Here is a 12,032-nt window from a genome sequence, read left to right as displayed (position 1 = left end):
CATCAAAGGGTGGCAGACGGGTTTTATTTGCAAGCTTTCAACGCAATCAAACTTTAATTCCCTTATTTTGCTTCAATTTTTATATTGAATGTCGTGTTTATTTTTGTTTGAATTGCATTCGTAGGCCCAATGTTGCCAGTTTTCTTAAAAATTGCGCCATTTCCTTAGCACAAAAAACGTCACGCACACGCACTAATTTAACCCTTATTTTGTGTAAGATTATACATGGGTACATACTTTGATTATGTTATTTACGTGATAAATCCCCGATCCAAACCTCTTGGGGGTATTTTTCCAAATCGCTTTGACTGAAATTTCCTAATTACTGTTGAGTAGGTACAGTAATTAGTTTCCTATGCCACAGGAAACTGCAAAACTGATCTACCCGCGGCTGAGGATACTCTTCAGTGAGGGAGAGGGGGGCCCTTGTGGTGGTTTAATACACATTTTTAAAAAAAATTGAGGAAGTCACCTAGCGAGCCGTGTTCTTTGCATAAATTATTCATTCATAAGTATGACCAAAGAGTAACCATAGTCTCTTTGGTGCGTAGAATCCAAAACAATTCGTACTTTTTCGATCAGACTTTTCAATCAAAAGTTATATAGACTGAAACCAATGGGTAGGGAGAGGTTCCCTGAACAAGAAAAAATAAAGTCCCTCCAAATTCTGGTGCCGCTGGGGGAAGGAGGGGGCTTTAAACGACCCATTTTTCAGTTTTTCGCTTTTAACTCGAAAATGGTGCGTTACAGTGAAAAAGTTCTTCAAGTACAATCAGTCATGGGGTATGGAGATAATTCGTACTTCAGCAGGTTCGGACGGATGTTAATGCTGTACACGTCTTATTGTGACGATTTTCCCCTAAAATGACCGGGGGAGGATTTAGAAGCCAAAAATATACGAAAAACGTGAGTGAAAAACAATTTTGTTTAGAAATTACCATCTTTCCGGAGCCGGTAGCACGAAAACGGTTCAGTTCTTTGTAAAGATGTATATAACCAAACTTGTAGCAATTTTAATAAGCTTTCATTTTGTACTGAAGAACTTTTTCACTGTAACGCACCATTTTCGAGTTAAAAGCGAAAAACTGAAAAATGGGTCGTTTAAAGCCCTTTCCTTCCCCTAGCGGCACCGGAATTTGGATGGACTTTATTTTTTCTTGTTTAGGGAACCTCTCCCTACACATTTCTGAAAAAATTGTAACTAGTATTTTTAGTTCCTCTGATTTTCCTATTTTGACTGGACTATTGGGCGCGACAACTGCCCCACTGATGTAGGGTCGAGGTACGTACGTGGTCTACTCTCTGTAGATGGTTGTCCTTGTCTAAGTTGTGACGGTCCTGGATTATCCACGTCGTCGCCCCAGAGCTCCGATTTGGCGTTGTGGTACCATTGTAGTGCAACCAGGACGGCCTTCCAGAACTTCCTTGTTGTTGACTGCATTCCCCGATGATAGCTAGAACAGGTGGATGCCAACCGCTTCAAGAATGACGTCATCATCGTCGTACAGAAACGGAAGACGAGAAAGGGCGCAATCTGTCTTGCCATAAATGTATTTGGGGAAGCGATCATACAAATTGACAATGCCACGCAAGCTTTGTAATTGACCCTTCTTTAATGTAAATTTTATTACATTTAACCCAAAAAATTGACTATATATTTTAATTTCAACAACACTGTTTGTGTTTTACATATTCCGGTGGTAATCCATAATCCACAATGCTATTCACTGGCCATCCGCTTCCAATATGACAATATTCAGTACAGTACATTCCAGGGGGCGCCAAATTTTGCCACGCGCTTGCATTCGATAACGAGCAAGGAAATTCTACTCCACACTGGTGTAAATAAGGGCTCATATCGGAAAAGGACTGACCAACAAAGTTGGCTTTCATCTCGGACTTCTTCCCACTAAAAAGAAACTGAGGTGAAATTAAGCACAATTATATTCACTTACAAATTTGGGACTGTTTTTGATAGAACATAGAGTCGTCTTTCGAATGGTTGTTTTTTAAATGGCATTCGATCTAACATCGGAACTTTCCTTTTAGGCTCCAGTGGATCAATGGCGGGACCATTCCGAGGACCGAACCCCTTCACCTAGGCAAACTGGCATAATTGCTACTGTAAATGTCAGTATACCTTAGGAAAGTTGGAAGCATCATAATAGGTCACAATGTCTTTCTTTGCGACACCATTTTGCTGATTAACTGTGAAAGGTAGATAGGTAGATCGAGACGTTGTAAGATATGGATCCATTAATTTCCAAGATCCTTTCTCTTCAGGACGGATCGCCGGTTGTTCGTCCCTTCCCAACCCTCGTATCTGCAAAATCGCATGTATTAGTATATTGCAGTATAAACTCTACTTACTTCGCATTTCGCATACGGTTCGGGAGGGCGCACCTCTTCGGAACAAGACTTGACATACGAAGGGTAAAAGGATTCTTTCATTTCCGAAATTTTCGTCGGTTTAACCGGTGGTGGCTTCCTAAAACACTGCAGTACCGTATTAAAATCTTTACTATTTTAAACGAGCGAGTCTGACCTTTTCCTGGGCTCCCCGAATGTAGGAAATGTCCGACGAGTTCATCGGTACAGGGAAATGCCTTACGACGGACTTGTCTGGAAATTTCCAATGGTGCGCATTTGTGTAGGTCGATTTGGAGGATTCATCACGTACAACAACGTTAGATTTGTTTAACTCTGGTTTGATCCTTGCCTTCACTCTCTGAGCAATGAGAATGTAGTGTAAATACCTATTTGTACTAAGATTTTCTTTTGTATTCGGTCTTTAGAGTTCGAGCTTGTAATTTAACCGTTGAATTCAGTTTTCAGCATTCTGAATTAAAGGTTCAAACTAATCCTCTGTATTTTCTCAAAGTTTAAGAAAAATGAAGAAGCTTAGGTTTACATCCATTAAGGGGATTCCGTATTTTTGTGTGAATTTCATGGAAATATGGAACTCTTTTTGGAAAGCTAGCTCTGAAAGATTCCCCTTTCTTTGCAAAAGTTCAGCAATTGCTCGCTTTTAAAAATTGTGACATTATCGGATACCATGACAGAGAGAACCATCATGGATCGAAAAAATGTTTTCCAGCAGATAAATAGTTGATGCAGAGGACGCAATAGTTCGGATCATACACATTTCCGCCCACTTGGGTCTCGCGCCGCACACATAAAAAAAAATACCCTACCTAGCTACATATTCAAAAAAAACCAGTGATATAAAAACAACATAGCATCAGAAAACAAGTTATTTTTTTTTAATAGAAAGGTTACTTTTTTCTGTAATACCTATTCTTTAAGAGTTTGAAATTCTTTTTACAATGATATCAAATATGTTATAATTACCTTAGAAATTAAAGCTACAGTAATATATTTAGAACCATAATCGCAGTAGCTGTGGAAATTTAAACAAAAACAAAAAATTTACAACAGGAAGCGAAGAAAATACATTGGCACTTCCTATGAATTATCATTACGTTACACCTCTTAACATTTTTTCATCATTTGTGTAATGATTATTTTGTTGCATTGTGATATATTGTTCACTAAACTAATTTTGTGACAGACATGACGAGTAAAAACTCTCTTTTGTTTTTGTTTAAATTTCCACAGTTGCTGCGATTGGTTTTAAAAACATTACTGCAGCTTTAATTTCTAAGGTACCTAATTATAACATATTTGATATCATTGTAAAGAGAATTTAAACCTTTTTAATAATATTACAGAAAAAAGTATGTTCTGTTTAAAAAAAAATTTTGTTTTCCGATTCTCGTTTGTTTTTATATCACTTGTTTTTTTGAATATATATAGCTTTATCAGAACTTGAGAGTAGAGTAGTATTTTTTCCTCGATTTTTTCTTTCCTATCTCCAATATAACAAAAGAAATATACGCTTAGACACGCAAAATCAATCACACTGTATATCTTGTTTGTCTCTGCAATTATAAAACCGATAAAATTTCGCGTTGTTTGCTCAACTGTCCAGATTTGTAGCGCGACGATTCTAATCCTGTTGCTCTCTTGAGGCCATCAAGAGCCTTAAGTCCTGCCGTAGCGTTCCTCGCATTTATCTAATTGTCTTTTAAACCTCGGAGAGAAGTGTTTGCTATGGAAAATTTCTTTTAGCAGGTGTAGCTGACGTAGAAATCGCATTCTTTCAAATTTCCTTTCAAAGATGCAACAAATTCTGAGATGGACTAATGTGGCTGTTGAATGACACTGAGTAAGGCTACTCCTACATTGGAAGCGAAGTCAATCTGGCCACCAGACCCGATACAGCCAGGTGAGTCCAGACTCGGCCAGGGGCGGATTGGCACGGGGGGCGGGTGGCGATTGCCACCTGGCCTGTAGATCATAATGGCCCGTTGGAAATTTATAAGTATGTGCTGTATTTACTATTTAGTTTCTTGCACTATTAATAAATTATTAACACGTTTCTCTAATTGGGGTTGATGTTAGGTTGTTAAAAAATTCTGTTTTAATTGAAGTGTTTTACAATGAATTTATCATTTTTTGTCGTAGCATGAAAGTGCTGGAATACAATGATAGGCGACGCACCTCGTGTGGATTGTATATTTTGTTACTTTTAATTATCAGCTGCAATTTAAAAAAAAACTGTATGGTAATTTATTTTCGAGAAAGGAGTACTTTATAATGTTTTTGTGGTGCCTCAGAGCTACCCCCCCCCCTCCCCGGAACCTTAATTACTAGACTAATACTTTAATGGCTTAATGGCCCGTAAGTACCAAGTCCGCTCCTGTCTATAACCTTCCTTTTTTACCAAAATTCGACTACACCAAAATTTCTCGGGGAAACACTTTTTCTTATTAATTTTGGTGCGTAGAATCCAAAACAATTCGTACTTTTTCGATCAGACTTCTCAATCAAAAGTTATAGACTAGAACCAATTTCGAAAGAAAATTCAAAGGGCTGTAACTTTTGAACTAGTAGCCCAATCTTGGAACTGTTTGAAATTATGGATTCTACAGGCAACATTCTATAAGAAAATTTTTTTTCCGGGTCGATCTGAGACAATTTTTATTTCGGGGTTCAAAAAAAGGCAGTGTATAACCTTCCTTTTTTACCAAAAATCGACTACACCAAAATTTCTCGGGAAAACACTTTTTATTATTAATTTTGGTGCGTAGAATCCAAAACAATTCGTACTTTTTCGATCAGACTTCTCAATCAAAAGTTATAGACTAGAAACCAATTTCGAAAGAAAATTCAAAAGGCTGTAACTTTTGAACTAATAGCCCAATCTTGGAACTGTTTGAAATTATGGATTCTACAGGCCACATTCTATAAGAAAATTTTTTTTCCGGGTCGATCTGAGACAATTTTTTTTTTCGGGGCTCAAAAAAAGGCAGTGTATAACCAGGGGCGCACTGGCCCGGGGGGGCGGGTGGCGATTGCCACCTATCCTGTAGATCATAATGGCCCGTTGGAAATTTATAAGTATGTGCTGTATTTAGTTTCTTGCACTATTAATAAATTATTAACACGTTTCTCTAATTGGGGTTGATGTTAGGTTGTTAAAAAATTCTGTTTCAATTGAAGTGTTTTACAATGAATTTATCATTTTTTGTCGTAGCATGAAAGTGCTGAAATACAATGATAGGCGACGCACCTCGTGTGAATTGTATATTTTGTTACTTTTAATTATCAGCTGCAATTTAAAAAAAAACTGTATGGTAATTTATTTTCGAGAAAGGAGTACTTTAAGAGCTAACGGTCCATCTACTGTATGGTCTAAGATGACCTGACAGACGCTACCCGACACTTTATAATTAAGGAATTATTAAAACGGTCATTTACTACAGAAAGTTCTGCATAATATAATTTTGTTTAAAAGGGCCTACACCGTAAGTTGACATTTTTAAAAAACTCTAGAAATGCTCTGTAAAGATTCTAAATGAATACATTTGAACACAAAAACCTCTGCACACCTTCGCTTCGTATATTTTTGCATATATACTTACACAGTCAAACTCCTGAGCTACATTTGGAATAAGCCTATGATACAGTCCGGTTGATGTTCGAAAATCAGAAGCCTTATTTGCGACAATTGGAATTCCATAATCGATATTGCCCAAAGTATTGCTAGTGCATATTAAAGGTTCAGGCATTTTAGAGTTGTGTGATGACAGCTGTAATAATTGATCTAACTTTGTATAACTTGACACTTTAAAAATGTCCGAATTAATTGACGAAAGTGAAAAATTTCTGCACGATTTACCAGATAATTTACTAATAAAAATTGTGCAAGATTTGGAAAGTGAAATAATAAATTTAGAAACTGAAAATCAGATTTTTGAAAACTTTCTGTCAAAAAATGAGCCGGCATTATTAACAGGAAAGTATCAGTGTGATTGACACGAAACACGCGGGGTGACATTACATTTACAGGCATGACACAGATATTGGAACTCGCTAATAAAATGCAACAAACTCAAACACACCCTTCACAGTTATTGTTGAATGGTGATCGAAGAGAAACCACGGATTCGATTCGTGGGACATCAAGCAGACACACCGATTCGATGATGAGGTTTGCAACAACCACAACATCAACGGGAGATAAAGGACCGAGGTAAATCGATGCAAAGTGAAAAGAAAGCTTTATTGTGCTAAGATGGTACATTCCTCCTTGACATATTCTATAATTAAATTATCACCATCAACAATTGCGCCGTTAAAGAGCAACTCTTGCATTGTAACACCGAGATTGGAAGAGACTACTTCACGAGATGATTTCAGAAAAAGACGCAGCTGAGGCAAATTGGATTGATTATTCTTATTAGTCAGTTTGCCCTCTTCGGCTACAGCATCAATAACCCTTCCTAGTAGATTAAATCGTTAGCTATAGTCAATTCAAAGCAACTTGTGTGCGACTCATTAACAAAATGCGACTTATTAACAAAAATGCCATAAGGATTTTTTAAAATATTCCAACAAATCGCTGAAGCCGAAAAAAGTAACTGTAAATTTTACTTGCACAGCATTAGGCTTCTCTTAGAAGAGTGACAATTGTGTTTGCTTGTAATGGTTGCCCCCTTACTGAAAAGCTCCAGTGTTGAAACCTAACAATTGGCAAAGTTTCGACAAAAAAAGTATCTATTGATATTCGACCTATACTGCTCAAAAAACCAGTGCAATTACCTCAGCCAATGTGTTATGAAACAAGCAACAAATTTTAGTTTTGTAAAACTGACTGTTAACAAATGATCGGCAAAATTAACCCCACGTGAAACTTTAACTAACACACAAATCAGTAGGGACTTTTTCTGTAAAATTATAAAGTCCACCATTAGACCAAAATTTAGCTATCCCTTCACTTTTCCAAATCGGAAAGCAAAACATTTCGGTTTTAATATCACGACAATTACGAGATTTTTATTAAATGAGCCACACAACAAAAATTAAAAGCGTAATAAGTACCTAATGTCCAGATCTTAGAAACAAAGACAGGCATTTCTTTTAGTTTTGCCGTTGTCGGAAGCTGTACGTTAAAGTAAACCCTATCGGTAGCCGGTATACTTTTCAACCCCGTCGCTTTGTTTTTAATCCGCATTAATTGTACCTTGTTGGCTAGTGATTGCGATTTTTCTTTCTTCTTAGCCTCTTCGAGATTATTGTTGAGCTGAAATTATACCACTTACATAACGGAATAAGTGGAGGTATTTACCGACCTGTATGTCCAATTTTTTTTTTATTTCATTGAATTGTTTAACGGGGGCTGTAAATTTGTCCAATTCTGCGGTTAGTTCGTCCGAACTTTTTGGTACGCAAGTGCCAAGGTGTCTGTGGGCAATGCAGAAGTGTTGCGAACATTTTTCGCACAGTAAGGGTATGTAGCTGCGTGTCGTGCACAAAGGTTGAGAACAAAGGTAGCTAGCGGGTGACGCTTCCAAGTTGGGTTTGTTAGCAATGTCGATAGCGCAATCGACGGAATGCTGGTTGAAATGGTCTGAGCAAAAAAATAGGCCACATTTGCACTTTAAAGGAAGAAAGTCTAATTGTTTACAAGTTGACACTGAACACTGTATTCCGATATTAGGCAATTCCATGCTATTGATGTTCGTTGAGGGTGTTTAACGCTATGTCTGTCCACTTCTGTTCTTGCTCTTTGAGTGTTAAGTTAATGTCTCCGTTATCGGCTTCGGGATCGGGTAACTCATGTGCGGGTACATCAATTTCTTCTTGCGGCAAAACGTCTGCCCGCCACGTGTCATCAACCAAATCCACTAAATACCCTTCGATAGTAACTTGACTGTCCATTTATTTCTTGAAAATAATAATTGTTTTCGATAAACTTTATTAAAAATTTGAGGTTAGAGTGATAAAGCGGATAATTTTACACTGTTGCCAATGCGTTCAATTTTTTAACAAACGTTGCGCGTTTTCAAAAAAAGATAGTCCACACCCCTACTTTCTATTCGCGATTCAGATTAGCACTATAATAGAGGCGCTGATGTAAATTACAAATAACGTATAACCGTGTATTGGTGGAAGCTGATTGTAAATAAACACTGTTATTCCAGCAGGTGTTTAAGTGAAATTGTACGAATGTAGAAAAGAGTGTGGGTTGGAATATGATGCTTAAGGTGAAAGCATTAAGCGTTCTTGTTTAAAAAAAATCGAATATCAGAGTAGAATTTTTGATTTGATGCATATAACTATGATATACATTTGCAAAAATGAGCTTAAAGACTAAAAAGTTCATATTTTTCAGGGTTAATTTGTCACAAAGAACCGATCTTGCCTTGAAAGAATTGGAAAATATTCAAACTTCCCTAACAGTGTTCCTTAAACAATCGCATAGAACCAAATGCAACTTGAAAGCAAAACTTGAAGAACTGAATATTCAGCAAAGTGAAGTGGAAGATGCGCGTAACATTTTCCAGCAAACCGTTGTTGTGGAAGGAGTTGATCCGTTAACGCAACGAATTCCTGCCGAGAAGTTCATAAGGTTACCAATGGGACGGTGTTACCAAATACATCCTAACAATTTATAATAGATACATGGAGGAGTGGTTGAGAAGTGCAGAGTTGACCATAGAAAAAATGCGATTGAAGACATGCACTTTGAAAGCAATGTATAGTAAATTATCCCACCAATTGATACAAAAGGAAGAGCTTGGTGAAACAATTGATGCCGTTGACTTTGAGCAGTTGCGGATTCAAAACAATCATTTGGCAAAAACAATTGAAGAAAAGAACGCCCATTTATTAGATTTGAAAAAAATGAATGGTATTTCCTAATACACATTCCTATTCGAATTCTGCAGTATTTTATAGGTATGTCCAACTTGGTATTAAGCACCAACAAGAAGTACCTTCAGAAACAAATGGCCAAAATGAAAAGCATGAAACAATCGATTAATACTAAGAAAGAAAGAATTATTAACTTGGATAGTGAGTACAAAGAAGTCGAGACTCAAGTGGCCAAAGAAAAAGAAAAATACCAAAAGATTCAACATTTAACACAACATTATACTGTAATAACTAATAATGTAAAAAGGTAGGACTAAATTTTAAAATTCATCTTTCAGGTCCCAGATACAATGGATTACATAAAAACAAACATAAAGCTTCTGGATCTACGTAAGCAGATGAAAATGTGGGAGAGAAGGAACTATGTGCAACAGGTATTTTGACAATTATTTAATTGAGAATAATTAGGGAGCTTGACTTGACTTGTAACTATAGTTTGTGCTTAACACTTGCATTCATCAAATGAAAAATTTGACTGGGTCTAAAGAAGTGCGACCATGGTGGTTTGAGTAAGTATACAGTTCATGTAAAATTTAAATTGTATTTTTATATATTAGAAAAAGAACTAAAAGCAATTGTGGAGAAGAGTAAACTTGTAATAAAGTATAGTGTCAAATTAGTAGTATTTCATCACTGTAAATTTGATTGCGCTAAGAAAATCCCATCAAATAAACGCTAAACCAATAATTCTTTAATTAATATGTAATAGCAAAATCTTAGACCATATAGTACATGGACTGCTAATTGTAACTAAAATATAGTCAAGGACATCGCCTGGGTATGTGAGTTTCAGGGTAAACGAGTCTGTCCGAAGTTGTCCGATGAGACACGATTTGAGACTGTCAACCTATAAATTAACAAACGTCAATAAATTAATCGCTTAGATATCCCAAAAAAAGCAAACTTATTTTTATTTGTGGACGTATAGCAAATAATAAAGAGTATTTAAAGCTTCCCGTACTACGCGGTTACTATAAAGCTGCTCTTTAAGCGATCCTAGTGTTTACACGACTTTAGTTTACCCTGAGATTCACATACCCACGACTACAGTGCCCTCTATCCGTGACCATCCATTTTGTATTGAAAGCATAGGGCGAATAGCAGTCCATGATATGGTCTAAGAGCAAAATACACCCATAATTTATACCACCATAACCATAGTAACACCCCTCACTGCAACTCATTAGAAACCATGGAAACATTAAAATAAAATACAGAAAAAGGTGTCAGTGCCATTTTACTGCGCTGCAAAAATAAACGATATGAGTTCAAATTGGTTAGAAAAAGAAGAGGAATATCGTAAATTAAATGAAGAACTGCAAAAGCAAAACAAAATATTAATGGAAGAATTCGACGATGTTTTAGTAAGTGTAACTAACACATTTGGTTTCCGCAGGTATACTTTATGAAAGATTATAGAAAAAACAAGCAAATCGCCTCCAAGAGTCGCAAAACGTGTTTGCACCACAAAGAAGTTCTTTCATACAGAACAAAGTAAAATTGTTCGACCAGAATGCGAAAGAAAATTATGGAATGCCAGATAATATTGATATTGCAAACATACCAGATAGTGTGGATCAAATGGGAATTAAAGCAATGTCCAGTTTTTATAGAGCAAAAATAAAAACATTACAAGGCGATAATGAAAAATTACAAATTGAATTCAAGAACAAATGTCAAGATCTACAAAAAAGTCAAAACGACAACAGTAAACAACAAGCGGAGAAGGACAAATGGTTTCAAGCTTACAATACAAATAAGATTACAATTTCTAAATTGGAAAATCAAATCACAACTTTAAATGCAAAATGTCAGTCAAAAGAGGTGGAAAATGCGTCATTACGTCGAGACATAGACAACGTGAAAAAAGAACTTAAACATATAAGTTTAAATGTAACTGGCGGAGAGGTACGTTTAAACAGAGCACTGGAAGAAAACGAGCGAATGAAAAATGAATTGAAAATGACAAAGCAAGAAGAAAAGGTAAGTACGCTCCCAGAAAGCTCAGACTGCTATTTCCCGATTACAGCAAGTGAAAGAATCCCACAAAAAAGATCTAACTGAATTAACAAAGACGCTACAACAAGTAGAAAAGCAAAAAAATGAATTGTTAGCTGCTTACAAAAAACAAATTCAACTTGTAGACAACCTAAAACGGCAAAAGGTAAAAGTATTTTTAAAAAACTCTTATGCAATGATTAGTATTTTCAGCTGTACATAGAAGCAATGAAGTTGGGTCAAATGTGCGAGAATGAATTCCTAAGGATTTTAAATTGGAAAATTGAATGAGTTGTATCAGAAGAGGTTTAAATTTGTAGAAACAAAACGACCAACCACCAAATGACGTCCAAATAATATTTAAACAATAATATGTATAACTGTAGCAATATTTTAAAACAATTATTTCCACATAGCTACTGTAAGACTATTTTTGGAAATATAGTATGTTAAGATACAACTTCTTTAAAACAGCCTTCCAAATAATATAACATCTCTGTCCATTGGAGCTCTTTAAGTCCCGCCTCAAAACATGCTTTTTATTGTCAGGAAGAGTTCATGAAAAACTGTTATGCGATGTAATATGTAAAATCGTACTCTGTTAGTTAGTCTCTAAATGTACCTTTGTATTTTGTTTGTAATATATATTTTTTTTCTAATGATGGACCGTAAGTGTACCCACACGGATAATGGTATAATAATTATTATTATTACAAGTGTATAATCAAATCTTTAAAGAACGCACGTGTTTA

The 12,032-nt window shown here is 36.0% G+C and overlaps 4 protein-coding genes across 4 annotated transcripts; 2 read left to right on the top strand and 2 right to left on the bottom strand.

Annotated features, from left to right (window-relative positions):
- Positions 1-1,611: 1,611 nt before the first annotated feature.
- Positions 1,612-6,161, bottom strand: LOC116159499. Its single transcript, XM_031472480.1, has 6 exons — positions 5,988-6,161; positions 2,546-2,728; positions 2,371-2,496; positions 2,141-2,323; positions 1,956-2,098; positions 1,612-1,909 (listed from the first exon to the last, which is right to left on the bottom strand). Exons 1-6 carry the CDS (start codon positions 6,132-6,134, stop codon positions 1,666-1,668), a joined length of 1,026 nt encoding a protein of 341 aa, XP_031328340.1. The 5' UTR covers positions 6,135-6,161; the 3' UTR covers positions 1,612-1,665.
- Positions 6,162-6,169: 8 nt separating this feature from the next.
- On the top strand, positions 6,170-9,958 carry LOC116159498 (coiled-coil domain-containing protein 113). The gene is made up of 8 exons (XM_031472479.1): positions 6,170-6,361; positions 6,415-6,598; positions 8,741-8,977; positions 9,027-9,259; positions 9,307-9,506; positions 9,561-9,656; positions 9,718-9,791; positions 9,840-9,958. The coding sequence occupies exons 1-8, from the start codon at positions 6,199-6,201 to the stop codon at positions 9,871-9,873; spliced, it is 1,221 nt and encodes a 406-aa protein (XP_031328339.1). The 5' UTR covers positions 6,170-6,198; the 3' UTR covers positions 9,874-9,958.
- Positions 6,610-8,217, bottom strand: LOC116159501 (AN1-type zinc finger protein 1-like). The gene is made up of 3 exons (XM_031472482.1): positions 7,698-8,217; positions 7,447-7,648; positions 6,610-6,848 (listed from the first exon to the last, which is right to left on the bottom strand). Exons 1-3 carry the CDS (start codon positions 8,073-8,075, stop codon positions 6,628-6,630), a joined length of 801 nt encoding a protein of 266 aa, XP_031328342.1. The 5' UTR covers positions 8,076-8,217; the 3' UTR covers positions 6,610-6,627.
- A 394-nt stretch (positions 9,959-10,352) lies between the features above and the next one.
- On the top strand, positions 10,353-11,939 carry LOC116159500 (testis-expressed protein 9). Its single transcript, XM_031472481.1, has 4 exons — positions 10,353-10,646; positions 10,702-11,265; positions 11,312-11,446; positions 11,494-11,939. Exons 1-4 carry the CDS (start codon positions 10,545-10,547, stop codon positions 11,569-11,571), a joined length of 879 nt encoding a protein of 292 aa, XP_031328341.1. The 5' UTR covers positions 10,353-10,544; the 3' UTR covers positions 11,572-11,939.
- The last annotated feature ends 93 nt before the right edge of the window (positions 11,940-12,032 follow it).

This window comes from Photinus pyralis, unplaced genomic scaffold (genome assembly GCF_008802855.1).
Source record: "Photinus pyralis isolate 1611_PpyrPB1 unplaced genomic scaffold, Ppyr1.3 Ppyr1.4_LG1, whole genome shotgun sequence".
In the NCBI taxonomy this organism is placed as follows: domain Eukaryota; kingdom Metazoa; phylum Arthropoda; class Insecta; order Coleoptera; family Lampyridae; genus Photinus; species Photinus pyralis.
This window is presented reverse-complemented; position numbering and strand designations above follow the sequence as displayed.